This window comes from Lethenteron reissneri, chromosome 60 (assembly GCF_015708825.2).
Source record: "Lethenteron reissneri isolate LAM-NWPU_2019-01 chromosome 60, ASM1570882v1, whole genome shotgun sequence".
NCBI lineage: Eukaryota > Metazoa > Chordata > Hyperoartia > Petromyzontiformes > Petromyzontidae > Lethenteron > Lethenteron reissneri.
The window spans coordinates 9,008,052-9,031,779 of record NC_083838.1 but is presented as its reverse complement, the minus strand read 5'-3'; the positions used below and the strand labels follow the sequence as shown (position 1 = coordinate 9,031,779).

Here is a 23,728-nt window from a genome sequence, read left to right as displayed (position 1 = left end):
GTTTAAACACTGCAGCAGGTACTCATTTCAGGCTGAGTCGACCTAGGGGAGGTCCAGGACCGGTTCAGGTAATCGTCACTGGTGTTGGCCGTGAGCGGGAATCGAACTCGGGTCACTGCACGCTAACCGCTACACTGCCGCTCCTCCCCATGCACACACACAGTGATACACACATCGACACACAAAGTGACACACACACACACTAGGACACACAAAGACAAAGATCCCCTGTGTAGCCAACATATACCGTTGGGGGCGATCTTGTTGCTGTGTGTAATCGCAATTAAGAGTAATTTGCAGGTCATATTTCGGCATCGGGATGTTAGTCTAATACCCGTTACATTGCGTGTGCGTGTGTTTAGCGATGCGAGGAAAGCCAAGAAATCTGTAGCAAACTCACCCATGCAGAACAGGGGGGAGGGGGAACGCATAATGCTAAAGAGAGGCGCCCCCATCAGGACTCGAACCCAGGTCCTTCTTTCCACGAGGCGGCGCGAGCGTTTGCAGACTTGGGACCGCGACGCCGGCATGCGACGCACAAAACGGCCCGCGCTCGTGTCGAATGACGTTGCGGGATCTTTCAGCATTCGAACGGCGAGTAACCGCATCACCACTACCATCACCACCACCGCAGCAGCAGCAGCAGCCTCATAGCCATTATATTGTATGTATGTGTGTGTTCAGTGATGGCGATTTAGTAGAGAGCGGCAGTGTAGCAGCTAGCGCGCTGCTCTAGGAACCCGGCGGCGATCCGAGTTCGATTCCCGCTCATGTCCAACACCGGTGACGATTAGCAGAACCGCTCCTGGGCCTCCCCTCAAATCAGTACCTGGTGCTGGCCACCCACCCCCTCGTGTGCCGTGCCGGCCTTCCTAGGTGCTCGCTAACAGCACTTGCTCCTACAGTCTGTTAAGGCTATCCTGGGGGATCTTTGTCTTTATCTCGATGATGGGAGGAAGCCACAGAATCTGGAGCAAACTCATCCCGAACAAGGGGAGGGAAACAACGCACAACTCCAAAGAACGGCGCCCGCATCGGGACTCAAACCCAGGCCCTTCTTGCCACGAGGCGGCAGACTTGGGACCGCGACGCCGGCACGCGCACACAGAACGGCCCGCACTCGTGTCGAACGGTGTCACGGGATCTTTTACGACCGCCCGCAGCATTCGTACGGAGAGTAAACCGCACCACTACCACAACCACCACCGCAGCAGCAGCATCATCAACCGGGGCGGCCTGCCAGATTCGCACAGCGCCGCGTCACCACCCCGGGGCCGTAAAGATGTTCTCTGATGACCTCTCCAGGAGGGGGCGGCCGCCCCCCCCCCCCACCCTACCGATCGCCGCACGAATCCGAGAGCGGAGAAAATTGAATCAACATTTTGGCTGCGAGTCCTTCGAGAGCTGGCAGGCCAAAAAACAGAAGGACGTTATGTTCCTCCAACGCCTGAAACCGGCGCGTGTGTTCGATTCGGCGGGTGGTGGAAACGATCGCGCAAGCTGTCACCAGCCAAGGTCTTAACAAGGAAATAAAAAAAAATATAGCTTTATTTTAAATCAAAACCATTCATCCAAGCAAACCAAGGTCTTTGTAAAAAAAACTACATTTACAACATTGCATGTCAGACTCGCTGGAGACTCTAAGCACAGGTCTAGCCAAATACGTGAAATGTTCGAATATATGGACATCTGCACTAAATGATAGTTACACCCACGCTACAGATGCCAACGCCAAGTGCGGGCAGCTGACGGACACGCGACGGAGGGCTCGCAGCAATTCGCAAGCAAAAAGGAATATGTGAGACTGAAAATTGTGGCGTTGAAAGACCCACGCGGTAAGACACAAGTCACAAGTGGGGATCTGGCGAGGGGATCGGCTGTCCCCGCGGTCTGCTCTCCCATTCCTCTCACTACCACGACAGTGCAGGTACTCCTCTACCTACGAACGAGTTAGGGGGTTGCAGATGTCTGTTCGTAAGTCGATTTGTTCGTAAGTCCAAATTTATTCCCGTCGCTTTCCAAACGCATTTTACGGCGTGTGCCCTAAACAAGGGGCATGGCTTTAAAAGTTGTATAATCTCCTGTAGATGTAGATGCCACTGGTTCTTCATGTGCTGCAGATGTAGATGCCACTGGTTCTTCACGTTCTGCAGATGTAGATGCCACTGGTTCTTCAATCTCTACAGATGCAGAAGCCACTGGTTCTTCACGTTTTGCAGATGTAGATGCCACTGGTTCTTCACTCTCTACAGATGCAGATGCCACTAGTTCTTCATGTTTTGCAGATGTAGATGCCGCTGGTTCTCCATGTGCTGCAGATGTAGATGCCACTGGTTCTTCACTCTCTGCAGATGTAGATGCCACTGGTTCTTCACGTTCTGTAAGATGTAGATGCCACTGGTTCTTCACGTTTTGCAGATGTAGATGCCACTGGTTCTTCACTCTCTACAGATGTAGATGTCACTGGTTCTTCACGTTTTGCAGATATAGATGCCACTGGTTCTTCACGTTTTGCAGATGTAGATGCCACTGGTTCTTCACGTTCTGCAGATGTAGATGCCACTGGTTCTTCACGTTCTTCAGATGTAGATGCCACTGGTTCTTCACGTTCTTCAGATGTAGATGCCACTGGTTCTTCATGTTATACAGATGTAGATGCCACTGGTTCTTCATGTTACGCAGATTCCACTGGTTCTTCATGTTATGCAGATTCCACTGGTTTTCATGTTATGCAGATGTAGATGCCACTGGTTCTTCATGTTATGCAGATTTAGATGCCACTGGTTCTTCACGTTCTGCAGATGTAGATGCCACTGGTTCTTCACGTTCTGCAAATATAGATCCCATTGGTTCTTCGTGTTCTGCAGATGTCGATGCCACTGCTTCTTTACGTTCTGCAGATGTAGATGCCACTGGTTCTTCATGTTATGCAGATGTAGATGCCACTGGTTCTTCATGTTATGCAGATGTAGATGCCACTGGTTCTTCACGTTCTGCAGATGTAGATGCCACTGGTTCTTCATGTTCTGCAGTTGTAGATGCCACTGGTTCTTCATGTTCTGCAGATGTAGATGCCACTGGTTCTTCACGTTTTGCAGATGTAGATGCCACTGGTTCTTCATGTTCTGTAAGATGTAGATGCCACTGGTTCTTCATGTTCTGTAAGATGTAGATGCCACTGGTTCTTCACGTTCTTCAGATGTAGATGCCAATGGTTCTTCACGTTTTGCAGATGTAGATGCCACTGGTTCTTCATGTTCTGTAAGATGTAGATGCCACTGGTTCTTCACGTTCTTCAGATGTAGATGCCACTGGTTCTTCACGTTCTTCAGATGTAGATGCCACTGGTTCTTTATGTTATGCAGATGCCACTGGTTCTTCACTCTCTACAGATGTAGATGCCACCACCGCCATCTATTGTGCGGCGGCTGAACTTATGACTCTCGGTCCGAACAGGCAACTAGACATACGGATACGTTTGTTCGTATATCTCAAAGTCCGTAAGTCGAATGTTCGTACGTAGAGGCATCCCTATATTCATGTTCATTGCAATGGCATTGCCAGTGATGCATCGTTGTTGCAGAGAGACAGAGAGAGAAAGTAACCCCCCGCCACTACGTGGGAATAGGTAACATCAAAGTAATTGTCCTTCTCGCGTGAGCAACGAGAGATTGGTGCTCCGTTCCCCGTTTACAAGCCCTGCCGAGCCAGTGGTGGAAATTCCACATTCCCATGTCGGGGAGGAGCGAGCCTGTCCACGGGACACGACCGCCGTTGACCTCCCCGCAGAGCGATGCTGTTCATATCATCCGCCTCGGGAGGGAGCAAAGATGGGCCGGAGTCGAACCCCAGGTGAGGATTTTGAAGTCGCCGACCTTCCCATTGGCGAGCCCGAGGGCCCGCAAGGCCTGGCACAGAGAAAATGGTCACGGTCCGAGAAAAGAAGCGAATCGCCTCCTGCTACGCGACGTCACGGAGTAGCCAATTGACGTGGACAGCCTATCTCGGACGAACCCCGTGGACAAGTGGACTGCTCTAGGATTGAATGAAAACCACGTGTGTAAGTTTCTATATATAATATAATAAATGATCTATATAAATAAAGACCATAATCTGGCACACAGAGATTTTTCATTTTAAAACCCCCAAATGTCGATTTTAAGTGCCACATAAACATGTTTGTGCGTGGTGCCATTAAGAAACCGTTCAAAATATAACATTGTGTTTCTTTTTGTTTGATGGAGCGTTAAACAGCACATACAAAACCATTGTTCTATCTTTTATTGTTTTTGAGATATTTCTCATTGAAGAGGCGAGTTGGAAATTGCAGGGCCGCGCCTTTATCCATTGCCCGGCGTGAGTCAGCGTCGAGATGCAACGCCGTCACGGGGAGGCGATGATGACGCCGCGCGGCGTCTACGCGTTTTCAACGCGTGGATTTCTTTTTTATCGCCTGAGTTTGGGCAACAAACCCTTCGATTTTCGATACAGGGAAGGCCGTATTGAACTCGGGGAAACAATCAGCGCAGTCGTCACCGGCAACGCACTGACCGCGAGCGATTACGGCAACCTGGGCGGGTGACGGAATGGGGGTGGCAGAATTTTCTGGAGCCAATCCAAGCAAACCTTCGATCAAAGGTGTACAATGCTGAACGATGATTTGTCTATAGGGCTGTAAATAAAGCAGATTTTATCCTGGATGGGGTAGGGTGAAGTAGTGGTCACTCGTTGATTAGGGATGGGGTAGGTCTAGTATTTGTCACTAGTTGATGAGGGATGGGGTAGGCCTCTACCAGTCAGTAAGTATATTAGGGATGGGGTATGCCGAGTACTCGTCACTAGTTTATTCGAGACTGACGGGAAGAGCTGACGCACCGACACTGCAAAGGCTAAACCGGACGTCGTTACAAATGAACAAAACCTTGAATAGGGGTCGCGACCCCGATGCGCGACCCGAACTCGCGACCGCTGGCATCCTAACCCCTCCCGTCACCTTGTTGATGTCTTCCACGCAGCGGCTCAGCTCGGCTTCCTCCACCAGGGCAGCACCAGTGCCAGGCGCGACCTCGGCCGCGGCCGCGACGGCATCTGCCACAGAGCACGGAGAGAAGGCGCAGCTTGAGAAAGGAGGAACGCGTCGGTGGTGGTTGCGGCGAGCCTCCTTCGGGAGAGATTCGGCGGCCGCTCGGTGTGCCCTCGAAAAATAACGCGGGCGGATAAACCGCGTCCTGCGCATTATTATTGTTATTATTTTTGTTATAATCACACATGCCTGTTCACCCAGGACAGAGGCCGGCAACCAAAATAACGAAACGTTCATGGCTTTCCATAATTAGATGGGGTTTTTATTTTGAGTTAGATCACGTAAATGTAAATCTGGTGTCGTTAAACCCGCCACCACCCGACCGACACAGCCAATTGGCAAGGCTTGTGCCACGTAAACAAAACGTGCAAATTCGTTACTGGTTCAGCACACCAGTTGTCTGTCGGAAAGTAAACCCGCTGCAGCACTTACAATTCGAGTAGCCGTGACGTTTCGCCGGTAATTACAACCAGCGTCATCAGGCGACAGCTATACAGTTGGGGAGAAATCCTCCTACTGTTTCGATCGAACCAAAAAAAACCCTCCTATGGATAATATTGATCGCAAAAGCCTCCGTGTTAAAACATTCACGCTTTTCCCAACGACAGCCTACACGGGGTGTCCCGCGAATCTGGAATCACAGGAAACAAGTGAAGTAAATCTTGATTTGAAGCTTTCGTGACTGCGGGAATCCATACTCTTTGGTCCTTTCGGTAAAGTCACGTAGGAAATTTTTTTAATAAATCACGACGTTTCTGGCGCAACACAAGCGTCCATCATCAGGTGGGAAAGCAGTATTTTATACCTACGTGACTTTATCGAAAGTTAAGTAAAACCGTTGAAAAACACAGCTCTGTGTTATTGGCTCACGGTCTGGATGCAGTCCGTTAAATTCAACAGCGACTGACTCCAACAATTTCCCACGAGTAGAATTATCTGGACTCGTTCTTCCTTACTCAGAGACATCTTGGGCCTGCAGAAGCAACATAAACACGAGTTAGTTATTCTTCCCCGTGATTCCAGACTCATGGGCCACCCCGTATACTGTTATCGTCCTTTCCCCGCACCTCGGATTAGCACGGTGTGGTTACGTACGGCGTGAAAGAAATCTCAACATCGGTGTATGTATGTTGAACATATATATACACCGGTAAACTTCACTTCCATGCACGGGCTGACGTTTGCCTGATGCCGGGCGGCCATTATTTATTTGCTTGATTGAAAAACGCATTCTGGCCGCATTTAGCTACGCGCAGCGATGGCATTGCCCTGTCTTGAGTTGCGAATTACATATCCCGGTTGAACCGGAAAGCCGACAGCTTCCTGGCACCAGGACATCCATCATCATCACCACCACCATGATCCGTGGGCAGAGAGCCCATAGTAAGTAAGTGTCCACTGCACATTCCGTCATTTGTTTCCACTCTCTCCTCTCTGTCTTGTAGTGCCAATATGCTCAAGTAGTGTACATCAGAGTAGTGTAGTATACAGTAGTGTATAATAGTGTAGTGTATAGTGGTGTAGTGTATTGTGTCGTGTAGAGTGTTGTGTATAGTGTAGTGTACGGTATAGTGTATGGTGTAGTGTATAATGTAGCGTATGGCGTAATGTACAATGTAGTGTTTAGTGTAGTGTATAGCGTACAGCGTACACTATATACTACGACTTTATATGTCTATGAAATGGACTGTGGTGGTTGCAAAGGCAGGGAGGGAGGGAGCAGAACTGTGGAATTGGAGATGATAGCCCAGGAGAAAAGTGAAGGAAGAGGAGCAGTAAAAGGCAGCAGACCTCCACGTGAATGGAGAAATGGCAAAGAAGAGGAGAGACAGTGGAGAGGAGGAGGGGGAAGAGGAGGGAGACACGAGGAGTATTGGGGGGGGGAGCAAGGCTATGACGGTCTGTGGGGTGGACGTGGAGAGGAGTGAGTGGAGAAGGAGCGGCAGGAAGGCAGCAGACCCCCCCCCCCCCGGTTCCCACACGAATGAGGAAAGATGAACGAGAAGACGTTGACTCGTCGCACAGCTGGGCAGGTGCGGCCCGTAACCCCGCGGGGGCACCGCGCGGCGCGCCGGTCGCCCTTGGACGAATGTTGCGAGCGGCAAGTTACTCCGCTTGGACGCGGTAAACAAAAACCGCGCGCGCGGTGGCCTCGCGAAACCCCGGCCTGCTCTCCCGGGGTGAGTGACATGTGAACGGAAACTCCCGAGCGCTGGCGGTCGCGATCAGAGGCTCGCTCGCCCGCAGCTCACGGCGCTCGGCAACGAGGAGCAGATTGGGGGGCGCGCAAATCTTCCCGCTCCGATTTGGCGCGCGCACCCCCACCCCCCCCACCCCCCCAAACGCTCGACCCCCGCGCGAGAGCCCCCCCCACCCCTCCCCCAACCTCGCAGATCTCGCGATTTCCACGCCGCCGATGTCACGCGCCGCACGTCAATCGCCGGCTCGTTTTGCCGCAGCCGCGGCGTCGGCACGGCGGCAGCGAGTGGTGAAGGTGCAGCGCTGCAGCTGTCTCGCTCGGGCCACTGCTGGCAGAGAAGCATCCAGCAGACGGAGCTCGAGAAGGCCCCCCACCTTCTAGAGCCCCCCACCTACTAAAGCCCCCCACCCTATAAAGAGCCCCCCATTTTCTAGCGAGGAGTGGGAAGAATTTAAGAAACTCGCACCGATGGAAATCTCGACGCCGTGACCGCTACAACTGCGGGAAGCGGCCTCCCTCCGCAGTCGCGCTGACGACGGAGCACGCGGCACGCTTACTTACCAAGTTCATGCACGTGTGTGTGTGTGTGTCTGTGTGTGTCTGTGTGTATGTCTGTGTGTCTGTGTGTGTGTGTCTGTGTGTGTCTGTGTCTGTGTGTCTGTGTCTGTGTGTCTGTGTCTGTGTGTGTCTGTGTGTGTGTGTGTCTGTGTGTGTGTGTCTGTGTGTGTCTGTGTGTATGTCTGTGTGTCTGTGTGTGTGTGTCTGTGTGTGTCTGGTGGGGAGCGGTAGTGTAGCGGTTAGCGCGCTGCGCTATGAACCTGGCGACCCGGGTTCGATTCCCGCTCACGGCTAACACCAGTGACGATTATCTGAACCGGTCCTGGGCCTCCCCTAGGTCGACTCAGCCTTAAATGAGTACCTGGTGTGGTGTGTAAACATCGCCACTAGGGAGACAAAGGCGGTCGGGCGTGGTGCTGGCCACCCACCCCCTCGTGTACCGTTCCGGCCTTCATAGGTGCTCGCTAACAGCACTTGCCCCTACAGTCTGTTCAGGCTATACGGGGGATCTTTGTCTTTGTTGTCTGTGTGTATGTCTGTGTGTCTGTGTGTGTGTGTCTGTGTGTGTCTGTGTCTGTGTGTCTGTGTCTGTGTGTCTGTGTCTGTGTGTGTCTGTGTGTGTGTGTGTCTGTGTGTGTGTGTCTGTGTGTGTCTGTGTGTATGTCTGTGTGTGTGTCTGTGCGTGTGCGCGTGTGTCTGTGTGTGTGTCTGTGTGTGTGTCTGTGTGTCTGTGTGTGTCTGTGTGTGTCTGTGTCTGTGTGTGTGTGTGTCTGTGTGTGTGTGTGTGTCTGCTTGTGTCTGTGTGTGTCTGTGTGTGTCTGTGTGTGTGTCTGTGTGTATGTCTGTGTGTGTGTCTGTGTGTGTGTCTGTGTGTGGGGAGCGGTGGTGTAGCGGTTAGCGCTAGGAACCCGGCAATCCGAATTCGATTCCCGCTCACGGCCAACACCGGTGACGATTAGCAGAACCACTCCTGGGCCTCCCCTCGGTCGACTCAGCCTCAAATCAGTACCCGGTGCGATGTGTAAACATCATCAATGGGGAGACAAAGGCGGCCGAGCGTGGTGCTGGCCACCCACCCACCCCCTCGTGTGCAGTGCCGGCCTTCACAGGCGCTACTCGCTCATGGCGGCACTTGCCCCAACAGCAGACTGTTACAGGCTACGTGGGGGATCTTTGTATTTTTTTTGTTTGTGTCCTGGCCCGAAGCTCACCGGCGCAGGTGTAGCGTGCCAACGGCGCCAGCATCGGAGACAAGAGGTAGCGGTGGGCGAGCGCCGGATGCTCCCTCGCCATGGTGACCGCCGTCGCCGTGGCGACGCGCTGAAACTGTCGGGCCGTCTGCCGGTCCTCGATGTGCAGCAGCTCCAGCACCTGTGAACGCACGTGAACACACGTGAACGCACGTGAACGCACGTGAACGCACGCGCACAAAGATCCCCCGCATCGTCTTCACGGACGGTTGGGGCAGGTGCTGTTAGCGAGCACCTACGAAGGCCGGAACGTCACACGAGGGGGTGGGTGGCCAGCACCACGCCCGGCCACCTTCGTCTCCCCAGTGGCAATGTTTACCCACCGCGCCAGGTACTCATTTAAGGCCGAGTCGACCTAGGGGAGGCCCAGCACCGGTTCAGATAATCGTCACTGGTGTTGGCCGTGAGAGGGAATCGAACCCAGGTCACTGGGTTCGTAGCGCAGCGGTAGTTCTGACCGCTACCCCACCGCTCCCCACATGCACGCACACACACACACAGACACACGTGTACACACACACACAGACGCGCAAATATACCCGCCGGCAAGCGCCACGTTGTTTAACAAGCCCGTTGCTTCAAGGTAAAAGTGGCGGGGCGGGGGGGAAGGGCGGCGGGGGGTAGAGGGTTGTTGGGGGAACAGACACTGAACGTGAACACGACGACGACGACAGCGGCAACCTGAGTCGAGAAGCAATTTAAATCGGAGGGGTCAGCCGTCGCCGAAGGGCGCGGGGGAACGTGCGGCGCTGTGGGCAGCTCCACCAAGCGGCAAGGGACAAGGTGCGATTCCCGACTCGGGCGGGCGAGCCCCGCGTGGGCCACTGTATGTCCCCCCACCCACCTGCCCCCCCAGAAAATCGCACTCAGATAGTAAATGTTGTAGTACAGCAACACACCGGTGGCCACGTTTTGTGCACGTGACACACAAGCTTACTAATTGGTGGCGGGTTTAACGACACGTTTATATATTTTCCATAATAGAGGTTTTTGGGGGGTTAGATCGCGTAAATATATAAAAGTGTCAGTAAAACCCGCCACCACCCGACACAGCCAACTAGTAAGGCTTGTCACGTAAACAGAACGTAGCCAATTCGTCACTAGTACAGCAGTGTGTAGTGTAGTGTGTAGTGTATAGTGTAGTGTATAGTGTATAGTAGTGTAGTGGTATAGTAGTGTACAGTGTAGTGTACAGTGTAGTGTGTAGTGTAGTATACTAGTACAGCACACCTGTGTGTTGGAGAGCCAAGCCACAACATTTACAATCTGAGTACGACGTTCCGCCAGTAATTACAACCAGCTTCATCAGGCGACAGCCAGATTATGGATATTGGTCACGAAAGCCTACGTGTTAAACGTTTATATATTTACGAGATCTAACCCAGCAGAAAAAACCTCCATTACGGATGAACTCTCTCCCGATTGGCTCGCACGTCTAAGTTTGCCCGCCCCCGTGGAGGCGTGCGGGCAATTCCTCTCTTCACGAACGCAGCGCCCAAATGGTTGGCATGCCAGGCCACCGCAGTGGCTAGGAGACGTTAACTCCCTCGCCCGGTATGCTGGAGGTCGTAGGTTCGATCCCGACCCTGACGTCCGCTGTATATTTGGAGTTTGCGTGTTCTCCCCATGGCCGAATGGATTTTTCTCCGAGTCCACCGGTTTACCCCGTCGTGGCGAGCAGTTCCCAACATTGGCATTCAGTGCCTGAAATCATTGCGAGCATGGGAAAGAATATAATAGCACGTTAAAACCCCACCACCCCCACCCTGTTCTGCAGGGTGTGAGTGAGTAGAGTTTGTGTGTTCTCCCCCTGTTCTGCAGGGTGTGAGTGATTAGAGTTTGTGTATTCTCCCCCTTGTTTTGCAGGGTGTGAGTAAGTAGAGTTTGTGTGTTCTCCCCCCGTTCTGCAGGGTGTGAGTGAGTAGAGTTTGTGTGTTCTCCCCCTGTTCTGCAGGGTGTGAGTGAGTAGAGTTTGTGTGTTCTCCCCCCGTTCTACAGGGTGAGAATGTGTAGAGTTTGTGTGATCTCCCCCTGTTCTGCAGGGTGAGAGTGAGTAGAGTTTGTGTGATCTCCCCTTGTTCTGCAAGGTGTGAGTGAGTAGAGTGTGTGTGATCTCCCCCTGTTCTGCAGGGTGAGTGAGTAGAGTTTGTATGATCTCCCCCTGTTCTGCAGGGTGTGAGTGAGTAGAGTTTGTATGATCTCCCCCTGTTCTGCAGGGTGTGAGTGAGTAGAATTTGTGTGATCTCCCCCTGTTCTGCAGGGTGTGAGTGAGTAGAGTTTGTATGATCTCCCCCTGTTCTGCAGGGTGTGAGTGAGTAGAATTTGTGTGATCTCCCCCTGTTCTGCAGGGTGAGAGTGAGTAGAGTTTGTGTGATCTCCCCCTGTTCTGCAGGGTGTGAGTGAGTAAAGTTTCCTCTGGGTTCTCGCCTTTCTGGTAAAGGGCCAAGACAACATCCCAGTCCTCAATAATTGCCTGCCAATTACTCAATTGGGACCATAAACTGCAGCAGCAGCATCGCAAACCGACTGTGAAAGGCAGGACCCTCCTTAAAAAAAGTCTTGAGACTCACTGAGGCTCCCCTGGGTAACCAAGCCGAAATAAATCAACAAAACCTTCCACGTGGCACGCATGGGGTATCATTCGGAACGGTAATTATCTATAATTTTAGAAAGTAAGGTTTAGGCGAGGAACACGAGCGCATGAAACCCGATGCACCACCGACATCTCGGCGCGGACTAAAGAGTGAAGTTCAAATGAGTTCGGCATTTCACGAGCAAATCTCTCTGAAGCGAGTGGGGAGTCTCTGCGCATTCACTCGGTCCGTCCGTCGTGTGCCAGCATCATGGCCATGCCATTCACTCCGTCTGTCCGTCCGTCCGCTGTGCGGGGAGGGGTCCCGCTCACTCTCCTAGCGATTGATCCAATATCAATGCCGATTAGTCACCTGCGCCAGTTGGTACGAGCATTCTTCTCCGACCACCGTCTCGCTATCTCCATTGCAGCGCTTTGATTGGTTGGCATGCTAAGCCCAAGCAGACAGTCACTTGACGATCACGCTCATTATTACCCACACCTGCAAGGCGTCTTGACTAAATGTCCACCTCCGTCAATTAGCATCGGTTCCCTAAGCCCCCCAGGTACGAGCGTCGCACCGCGAGCGTGAGAATCGACGCGGCTTCGATTCGCCCCGTGTGTGACGTACAATGCACTTGAATCGAACTCAGGGTGGCTGGGTGGGGGGGCCATGTGTGCTAAACATTGCGCCAACCGCTCCCGGCTAATTAAGTATGAACACTTGCGCATGACGCACAAAGACACACGCACACACGCACGCACACACACACGTGTTCACTCAAGCACGCGTAGCCGCAGGAACATACAAGCAACAACAAAAAACCACGGCAAAACCGATGGAAGGGTGAGCAACTCTCCTGCGACGATTTAAATTTCCGAACCGACCCGGACCATCGCAGGCCACAAGGCCCACGGTTCTTCCGTGCACTCTGCATGTGGTAATACTCAACCGTTACGAATTCACGCGCTCGCTCGCGTTCGTGCGCGCGCACACGGGAGCGCTCATTTTTACAAAACCGCCTCCCGGGCCGCCCCCCCCCGCGTCCCCGCGGCCGCCGCTGGCCCACGTGCGAGCGATTCCCTTGCCCGCGCTCGTTACCGGAGCTGCGTCACGACGACCCCCCTAATTGGCGGCGACAAAAAAGCTCGTTGCACCGGCGGCCTCCGACCTCCGACCCGAGAAATCGTTTGGACGAAAGTGCCGAGTGGCCGCCACTTTATTTATTTATTTTTGAACCCCGAGACGAAGCGTTCGCTCCCATTATTTTTTTTTTCGTTTTTCTCAGTAGGAAAAAAAATCCCTCGGTAGGATGGCGCTGGCGTGGACGCGTAGTCTCACCTGTGGGCACACGATGCGGTAGTGCGCCTCCGGCGAGGACGATCGGCCGCCGCAGGACGCCAGGATTCGGGCGACCGCTTCGCAATTCCGCCAGTCCGCCGCCGCCGCATCCGCACAGCCTGCCATCCCGGATGCTGCTGCGACGGCACCGAGGGCAAGGTGAGCGAGCGCGACGCAAGTAACGGCCAGGTCGCCGGATCGGGCAGTGCAAAGCTGAAGTAGATCACCACCACGACCATCATCATCATCGTACTCATAATAATAATAAGCATCAAATTGCAACGCTGCGCCTCTGCCGATTTCGCTTGCCCTCGGAGAGAGTGAGAACGACTCGGAGGTGCCGGAAGGCAGCAGCCGTGTGGCGAGCCAGCGCCAAAAACTGCCCGAGCTCTGCGGTCCGCTGTACATGAAGATGCTTTCGGCCAATTAATGAGCGTTCACACGTGGGAGGAAACCAGAGCGCCCGGAGGAAAAGCGCCACACGTGTGAATGGGTGGGGGGCGAGCAGTGAACGTCATCTCAGTCATCTCAGCCAGTCGACCCACGGCACCTGCAGGGTCTGTCCCGTGACCTCCCGGCCAGCGGGCGTTCCACAATTCACGTGGCCTCAACGTGCACCTAGCCTGGCACGAGCGCCGTGGTGACGTCACCGCCACTTAGTGGCGCGAACAGCGGCTGTTGTCGTCGTCGTTGTTGTTGGTGGTGGCGAACGTACCGCAGGCCCCCTCCATCACGCCGCCCACCACCGCCAGCACCCCGCGCGGTCGGAGCATCGCGTCGGTGAGGAGCCGGCTGCAGGTGCTGTGCAGCCACTTGGGGGCTTGCCCTCCCTGCAAATGCCCATCGCGGAGTTTTATAGTCGCCGTCAGAACGCCGTCATCAGCAATAGCGGGAGAAGCATCATCAGCAGCAGCAGAAGCAGCAGAATCATCATTATCAGCATTATCAACATCATCAGCAGCGGCAGAATAAAAAGAAGCAGCAACAGCATCATCGGCATCATCAACAGCAGCAGCAGAAGAAGCAGCACAAATCAAAGTCGGGGCCATGGCGCGGCCCAGAGGCGGCGCACTTGCCACTCGTTGCGCTTTTAAACCATCCGGATTGCGAACCCAATGTTATGGAACTGCTGCTTGTGTTTAGTTTGATGTCCTCCCCCCGCACCTCCGATGAGCACGGTTGGCTACATACGGTGCGAAAAGAAGTTCAACGTGCGTACGTACACACGGGTTAGCGGTTCGAATCCGGCAGGCTGCCCTGGTCATTACTGCGGGTGTATTTTCCCGGGAACAGTGGTCCGCGCAATCTACTTCGCGCACAGTGGACCTTGCGGATCCCCCGACGTTGTTCGCAAGAGGAGGCCCGTCGTGCGCCAGCGTCTTGGTCCAAGTTTGATTTTTAAAAATCCTACTGCAAATTACTCGGTCGGAATCTATGCAGCAACATGCTGCCCCCTTCACCCGCGCCCAGCCCCCTCCCCGACTGCAACAATTTGGCAACACGCTTAAACCCTGAAAGAGACTCTTGAGACTGAGTGAGGCTTTACCTGGGTAAACAAACGCAACAATAATGAATCATCATCAGCAGCAACAGCAGCAGAATCATAAACTATCAACAACATTATCATCAGCAGTATCACTACGATCACCTTCATCATCATCGAACATCGATCGAGGGCCCAGTTCAGACATCACTCACCACCACAACAACAACAACAGCAGCAAACACGCATGGGGTTTTCGTGCAGCTGGCAAGAAAATCTAAATGCATTTAATTATTTACGTCTACGTACTCATTTGGGGAAATCTGATTATGATGTTTATTTAAAGTGACGAGTGAGAGTTTGACTTATATTATTATTTATTCCATCATTCCTTGCTCTTCGTTTGAAAAATAGGATCGCTGCATTTTTGGCGCGTGTGTGTGTCTGTGTGTGTGTCTGTGTGTGTGTCTGTGTGTGTGTCTGTGTGTGTGTCTGTGTCTGTGTGTGTGTCTGTGTGTGTGTCTGTGTGTGTGTCTGTGTGTGTGTCTGTGTGTGTGTCTGTGTGTGTGTCTGTGTGTGTGTCTGTGTGTGTGTCTGTGTGCGTGTCTGTGTGCGTGTGTGTGTCTGTGTGTGTGTCTGTGTGTGTGTCTGTGTGTGTGTCTGTGTGTGTGTCTGTGTCTGTGTGTGTGTCTGTGTGTGTGTCTGTGTGTGTGTCTGTGTGTGTCTGTGTCTGTGTGTGTGTCTGTGTGTGTGTCTGTGTTTCCAACCGGCGAAGATGCTCCATTAGGAGGGAATGACTGTGGCCGAGAAGACCTTGGAAACATTTAGGCTGGCCTGCTTACGATCCATCCTGGGTTTAACCAGGCTGGATTGTGTGAGGAGCTCACAAATCCTTGAAAGATCTGGACAAAGTCCCATCGGTGAGCTCCTCCGGCAGGCAAGGCTGCGTTGGCTGGGTCATGTAGCCCGCAAGCCCAGACACCGCATGCCTAAACACATTTTGTTCAGCCGGATCGAGGAGGCTAAATGGGCGCGGCACGGGCTAGAGAAGAGATGGAGTGATGTGGTACAGGAGGATGTGGAGCTGAGTGGACTTGCCGATGACTGGTACCAGCGGTGTCAAGATCGGCCTCTGTGGAGGAGGCTCGTGAAGGACGCTACTGGGCAGTTGGAGGCAGTCGCCCTCCAACTACAACGGAGGGCAGAGGATCGACGCTCACAATAACGAGCGGAGCGCCGGGTGGCTATAGCACAGCAAGTTGGCACAGTACGGGACACAGGTGGTGCATCAGCCAGTCATCTCAGTCAGTCGACCCGTGGCACCTGGGTCTGCCCCGTGACCTCCTGCCAGCGGGCATTCGACACTTCACGTGGCCTTAAAGTGCATATAGCCTGGCACAAGCCAGGCTATGTGCACTTAGTGGTGAATGGCAGTTGTTGTTGTTCAAGCCGTGGCCCAGAGGCAGCGCGATCGCCACGTGTTGTTGAAATAGGTGCACAGTTCGAATCCACTCGGCCGCCCTAGTTCGAATCCACTAGGCTGCCCTGGTTCAAATCCACTAGGCTGCCCTGGTAATCACTTCGGCTGTGATAATCGGAAAAACTAAAATAATGCCTTACCGTGACGTCATTCGCGAGAGTGGGCCACTCACTGCGTGCGCCGGCGTCACGGTCCTAATTTTTTAACAAATCCGAAAAATGACACCGCAAATTTACTCGACTAAGGGACTGTTACATGGCAGCAAATTCGTTGCCGCATGCCGGCGGACGAATACTCCAAGTGGTGCTCTTGCAAATGAGACTCTTCATTCATTCAACTTGTTTTTCGAGTAAAGACTCGCCCCCACGAAAGAGGACATCGCAATACTTTACAGTATAACTTAAACGAAGGTAGCCCCTAATCTATAAAATCAAGACACTCGCATATAAAAAAACAATATCTAAATGAGAGAGGATATACTCAAGGAAAAGCTAAAAGGAAAATGAGAGTTCCAATTCTTAGCCGCCACACTCGAGAAGGCCCCTACCTACTACCGTCCAGCGTAGAATGAAAACATCCTCGCTTGAGCTCGCAGGGCCTGGCCTAAGGAGCGCAAGACGCAGTCTGGGGGAGCCAGACGTGACTGCAGGTACTGAGGATCAAGGCCCTTTAGAGCTTTGCAGTCCCTGGTGGTCTCTCGCGCCTCTCGCCTTGGTTAAACCAAATCAGCGGGCGGCTTGGAACGATTGAATCATCCGCACAGCTTTGGCGCTGCCGGCTTTACGGGACGCGCAATAAATCAGAGTTGGCTAAAGAACGCTTGGCTCACGAGCCGCACGCGCGGACGCCCAACGTGTCCCGGGCGGCTCGATAAGACAACTCAAGAGTTTAAGTTTTTAACGTGAAACTATGACGGCGAGCTCGCGATTACGCCGTAAACGAGTCGTGCCCTTCACCCTTTCTTCACAAAGCTGACACCGACGGATGAAGTGGGGTCCGGAGAAACACTCTCCATGACTGACACTGTAGTGTAGGGGGAGGCCTTCGGCATCCTCTGCGGTACAGTTTATTATTTGTACCTGGGGGTCTAAGAAACATTTTCCATAAATGTTCAAAACATGGATTGCAGTTTGGATTCCCAAAGATGGCAATGCAAATATTTATCCTTGGTCACAATATTTTATTTAAATGTATAACTATTATTATTATTTACGACGCTGGCTTGAATACCGACTGCGGTTGAGCCAAACTCGCGCAGAAAGCCGCGAATGTTGAGACGTTGTTCAGAAAGCTGCGATATCAGAATCTTGCATTTACACTGCAGGAGGAATCTGATGAGCTATAAAGCTCTTTTATCAACAGATGTCCAGTAGCGACCCTGGGGTCAGAACGTCACAATAACAAACAGTGACACAAACACGATAGTCGTGCAAAGTACAAGAAAGGTAAACAAATCACTCACAAAAAATATACAAATAAAACTAAAAAAAATGTATCCTACCAGGTATAATAATAACTAGGGCGGCCTTCGGGATACTAATCGCAAATTTGTGCATCAAGCGATGAATCCGTAGTGCTGCGGTCAGCCGTCTGACAATTCTAAAATGCCGGGAGATGCTATCAAACACGTACAAACACAACAACTAAACCTTTCCCATCCCACCAGGCAAAGCCCACTCAGGTATTAACTTATTTCATTATGACCTAAGCCTCACCACACACTCGCAGCGCGGCTTCCAGCACACATTGGGTCAACATATTTTCTCACGATTCACCGCCAAATGATTTCCAAGTTCCAAAAAATAAATAACCGTTGGCACCCACTGAAAGCACAGGATCACTTAATTATTATCCGTGCGTTATATATATTTACGTATACCGTGGGTGTGTTTGTTTACCTGATATTAAATGCACACACGTATGAAAATACTTAAGCTTCTTAGAAAAAATATAACACAGCTTTTAATCGCGCACAGGTCTGTGTTATATGCTTAAGAGAAGCGCCGGGTCAAAACATCGCAGCGTTGAACGAGCACAACTTTCACCCCCATACAGTGATCCATCTGCAAAGTCACACGCAAGCACGGTCGAAAATAAAGGCTTGCCATTACAGCCGAGACGGACGTCGTGAATAACCAGGCACAAAAACAAAGTGTCTGCGAGACATCCCCACGCCTCTCTCACGGTGCTTGTGCACCCATTACCCACGTGGGGGTTTGTATGTACGCGTCGCATGTACTCAGTAGTCCCTTGGTTTACGATGCCACCGATTAACAACATTTCGATTAACGCATACCTGTCAACCCCTTATCAGTGCCCTACCTTATTAGAGACCAATTCAGACCTTATTGGTCACCCCGTGCCCCTTATACATCTCAACGTTCATCCTACACAGTCTCATCACAAAGGAGAAACACAAACAAATAGAAAAAAATGTGCCCGTATTGAAAGGGCTGTAACGCCGTATGGGCCTGAAAACTAAATTTCCCTGTACAAGAATACGGGGTAAACCGTATGGGTTGACAGGTTTGTTAACGAGATTCGCCCTCCCACCGGGGTCCCCTTTGTTTTCATCAACAATGCATTTTCGATTTAACGTTTGTGAAATCACGCGGCCCACCAATTTCGGCCAATCGGAGCGCTCCTAACGTGGACTCGGTAGACCTCAGACAATCAGCGATGCGCCCTTTTGCGAGCGTTTTGAGAGGAACTGGCTGCTTAGCTTTTCAATGTTTGATGGTGCATTGCTCATGGAAAGAAGCTCACTTGAATACCTAGTGATCTTCTTTTACTTAAAAATGTAATAAGATCAAGAAAACAACGGCCCCTAAAATTAATGTAAAGGAAGACGCGAAATCGAGGAAAAAAATTAGTGTGCGAATTAAACAGGGAATTATTGAAAAGCACGAAAGAGGTTTTAAAAAACAAGTGATTGTGAGTTTAACACCTAGGCTTTCGCGACCAACATTATCTAACCTATATAATTCATTTTGTCTGTCTGTCCGTCCGTCTGTCCGTCTGCGTACGCTCGCTTGCGGGGTATTTGGCTCTCGACCGTGGGGTTCGCCGAGATAAAATCTTGCCGGTGGGCACGCCCCCGGCCCCGCGGTGGGAATAGGCATTTCTGATTTTTCGTCTCTAAACTTTAAATGGGACCAATTATCGATTTAGCGCGATTTCTCTTTATTTATTTATTTACTACATACACAGATACTAAGGTATTGTCAAAGCCCGGTGGGCCGTTTGTACATTTCTCCACCAACAAATATATTAGAGGCTTGCACAAGTCTAAAAAGTTGTAGAAAGTGTGGGGTAAATAGTTTATGTAAAAGGTTTACGACAATTGTGGACCCCCCCCCCCCCCGCTCAAAAAAAATCTTTACCCCTCGTAGGTATATATACCTACACACCTTACATACAACAGAGGAAGTAGTATCTATTGACTCTGTAGAAGTATCTACTGACTGTTCCGTAGTATCTACTGAGCTAGTAATAGCTACTGACTGTGTAGTAGTATTTAGTGACTGTAGTAACTACTGACCATAGTAGTATTTACTGGGCCTGCAGTAGTATCTACCGACTATATAGTAGTAACGACTAACTGTATAGTATCTGCTGACTCTATAGTAGTATCCACTGACTATAGTAGTAACTACTAACTCTATAGCAGTATCTACTCACTCCATAATAGTATCTACTGACTCTAGTAGCTACTCACCGTGGTAGTATGTACTGACTATAGTAGTATATACTGACTTTAGCAGTGTTGACTGACTGTAGTGGTATATACTGACTGTTTTAGTATCTACTAACTCTATATAGCAGTATCTACCAACTCGATAGCAGTATCTACTATCACTACAGCAGTGTATACCGACTGAGGTGGTACCTGCTATCACTACAGCAGTGCATACTGACTGGTGATATCTGCTATGATTATAGCAGTGCATATTGTGGTGGTACCTGCAATGATTACAGCAGTGCATAATGACTGGTGGTACCTGCTATGATTATAGCAGTGCATATTGTGGTGGTACCTGTTATGAGAGGAGTACATATTGTGGTGGTGGTACCTGCTGTGATGACAGCAGTACATACCGAGTGTGGTGGCACCTGCTATGACGACAGCAGTGCATACTTACTGTGGTGGTACCTGCTATGATGACAGCAGTGCATACTGTGGTGGTGGTACCTGCTCTGATGAGAGCAGTACATACTGTGGTGGTGGTATCTATGATTAGAGCAGTGCATACTGCTGTGGTGGTACCTGCTATGATTACAGCAGTGCATATTGTGGTGGTATCTGCTATGATGAGGAGTACATATTGTGGTGGTGGTACCTGCTATGATGACAGCAGTACATACCGAGTGTGGTGGCACCTGCTAAGACGACAGCAGTACATACTGTGGTGGTACCTGCTATGATGACAGCAGTACATACTGTGGTGGTGGTGGTACCTGCTCTGATGAGAGCAGTACATACTGTGGTGGTGGTACCTGCTATGATTACAGCAGTGCATATTGACTGTACTCACCACTCACCCTCACCACTCACAACTCACCCTCACCACTCATCCTCACCACTCACCACTCACTACTAACCACTCACCCTCACCATTCACCCTCACAAATCACCAATCACCACTCACCCTCACCACTCACCACTCACCATCACCACTAACCCTCACCACTCTCCCTCACCACTCACCCTCACCACTCACCACTCTTCTTCCCTACTCACCCTCACCACTCACCCTCACCACTCTTCTTCACTACTCACCCTCACCACTAACCACTCACCCTCACCACTCACACTCACCGCTCACCCTCACCCTCACCACTCACCACTCATCCTCACCCTCACCACTCACCGCTTTTCCTCACCACTCACCCTCACCGCTCACCACTCACCTTCACCACTCACCATCACTGTGGTGGTGGTACCTGCTATGTAGATACTACGGTACAGTGAGTAGATACTACTATAGAGTCAATAGATACTACTTCCTCTGTTGTATGTAGGGTGTGTAGGTATATATACCTACGAGGGGTAAAGATATTTTTTGAGTAGGGGGGGTCCACAATTTTCGGAAACCTTTTACATCAACTATTTACCCCACACTTTCTACAACTTTTTGGACTTGTGCAAGCCTCTTAAATATTTGTTGGTGAAAAAATGTACAAACGGCCCACTGGGCTTTGACAATACCTTAGTATCTGTGTATATATATGTAAGGTTTTTAAGAAATATATTTTTCACCCGGGCAACGCCGGGTACTTCCGCTAGTTCACAATAAAGGTTTGTTGGGTTAGATCGCGGAAGTATAATTGTGTCGTAACCATCCACCACCCGACACGACCAATTAGTAAGGGATTTGTCACGTAAACAAAGCGCAAATTAGTGACTACTTCAGGCCACCGGCGTGTTGGAGAGTAAATCCACAACATTTACAATTTGAGACGTAAGACGTTTCGTGGTAACTACATCCAGCATCATCACGCGAATTGCCAGAATAGTGAAGCCATCCACCTGCTCCCGGTCTTAAATAGAGCAGCAGTGACATCAATCTACTATTTCTGCGATTATTCAACATAAGGACAAACTCAAAGCTCTCGATGTGAAGGATGCCTCGACCAGGATTTGTACAGGTTTGGGAAACTTTAAAAATAGAAATGCCGAGACTCCTTATGACACGGATTCGTGAAAAGCAAATGCTTGGCCAATCTGTAAGTTCACACAAGTCATTTATAAATGTTATAAACTACTTTTGTATGGTGTGAAAACGTTCAAATTCCCATCGTCTTCGAACAAATTAAGCCTTTAACACGTCCATTATTAGTAAGGTTTGTTATGTGACAAACCTCACGAATTGGCTGTGTCGGGTGGTGGCGAGTTTAACGCCACATTTATATATTTAGGCGATCTAACCCCATAAAACCTGTATTTTGGATATCGGTCGCGAAAGCCTACGACGTGTTAAACCCCCCTTGAACACGTATTTCCTACATTCGATTAACGATTAATGCAATTCACAAAGGATTCCGAGGAACCAATTAATAATATCGCTAACCGAGGGGCTGCTGTAAATGTGACGTAGAAATTACATTGAATCTTGATTTGAAGCTTTCGTGACTGCAGGAATCCATACTCTTTGGTTCTTTCAGTAAAGTCACGTAGGTATAAAATAAAATATTTAAAATATTAATTTTATTTTATTTCTACCTACGTGACTTTACCGAAAGAACCAAAGAGTATTACATTTAATTTTTTGTGTTATTATTATAACTATTTGGAGCGACTTGCCATGGCGAGGAGTGAATGTCACATCACATCAAGGCGCGCGTCAATCGCGACGCATTCCCCACGGCCACGCTCGCGGGATGGGGCGGGGGGGGGGACGTGACCTTTCCCAAGTTGGTAACAAGACAGACAGGGCCCGGAATGATGCGTCGTCTTCTTCATCTCTAATACTGGCTGTCTGTGCACGTAGCTCCCGGCCCGCCTGCCTCTGTGTTTGTCTGTCTGTCCATATAGCTCTCTGTGTGGCTGTCTTGTTAGTCTGCCTGTCTATATGCGCTTGTCGGACCATGCATCTCTGTGTGCATGGTTGTCTGTCTGTATGTCTGATTGCCTGCCTGCCTTTATATCTCTACATGTGTCTGTCCATGTAGCGGTGTGGCTGTCTTGTTAGCCTGCTTGTCTGTCTGTATGTCTGATTGCCTGCCTGCCTGGAATCTCTACATGTGTCTGTCCATGTAGCGGTGAAACTGTTTTGTTAACCTGCTTGTCTGTCTGTATGTCTGAATGCCTGCCTGCATATCTCCACATCTGTCTCTCTGTCCATGTAGCTCTCTGCATGGTTGTGTTTCTGTCTATCTGCCTATCTATCTCTATGTCTGTCTGTTTGCCTGCGTGCGTGAGTCTGTTTTCTTGGTAGTCTGCTCGTCTGTGTATTTGTCTATTTTCCTCTTTGTTTTATGTACCTTGGTGTCGATATTCTTATTCGTTTGCATGAATGTTTGTCTCTGTCTTACTGTGTGTCTCGCTGGTAGCGCGCTGCGCCGTGAATACGGCGACCCGAGTTCGATTCACACTCACCACAAACACCAATAACGGATTATCTGAACCGGTCCTGGGCCTCCCCTAGATCGACTCAGCCTGAAATGAGTGCCTGCTGCGATGTGTAAACATCGCAAACTGGAGAGACAAAGGCAACCGAGCGTGGTGCTGGCCCCCCATCCCTGGTGTGGCGTGCCGGCCTCCTTAGGTGCTCGCCAACAGCACTTGCCCCCAAAGCGACGCTACAGGCTACGCGGGGGATCTTTGTCTTTCTATGTGTATCGACCTACAGAATCCGCTCTGTATTCGCGCAGACCTTTGCCATGCCACTGCTGGATGAAGGCTGCCTCCTGACCATACTTCACCGTGCTGGTCAGTGCGGGTTGCTCAAAGGGGATGCCCAAGAGACCGGATCGCCGATCACTCGCCACCGATGTTAGCAGCGATCGATGAATGCAGTCACTTCTGCACGCACGGTAAGGCTGTGAACGTGGGGTGACTAAACGTTATCCTCCCAACAACACCGATTTTACCACCACCACCGCCACCGCCATTATCATCATCGACTGCAGGGTGTCGCCGCAGCGTTACGGTTCGCATGCCGCACTGGTTCCATTCAATCTCCCGGCATCGGCAGTTGGGGCAATGGGCAAGCCTCTTAAATCACCACCCACCTCTGTCTGGCTCAGCAACCTGGAAA

General features: G+C 50.9%; 1 protein-coding gene across 2 annotated transcripts in view; it reads right to left on the bottom strand.

Moving 5' to 3' along the window:
- Nucleotides 1–23,728, bottom strand: part of TANGO6 (transport and golgi organization 6 homolog) — a 215,913-nt gene that overhangs the window by 182,515 nt on the left and 9,670 nt on the right. The window contains exons 6-9 of one of the 2 annotated variants that reach the window (XM_061575945.1): nt 13,721–13,835; nt 13,006–13,142; nt 9,053–9,212; nt 4,994–5,088 (exon numbers count right to left, since the gene is read on the bottom strand). In XM_061575945.1, coding sequence (XP_061431929.1) covers nt 4,994–5,088; nt 9,053–9,212; nt 13,006–13,142; nt 13,721–13,835 — 507 coding nt within the window. The remainder of the gene's footprint in view (nt 1–4,993; nt 5,089–9,052; nt 9,213–13,005; nt 13,143–13,720; nt 13,836–23,728) is intronic. The other variant, XM_061575946.1, reaches the window with a different exon arrangement.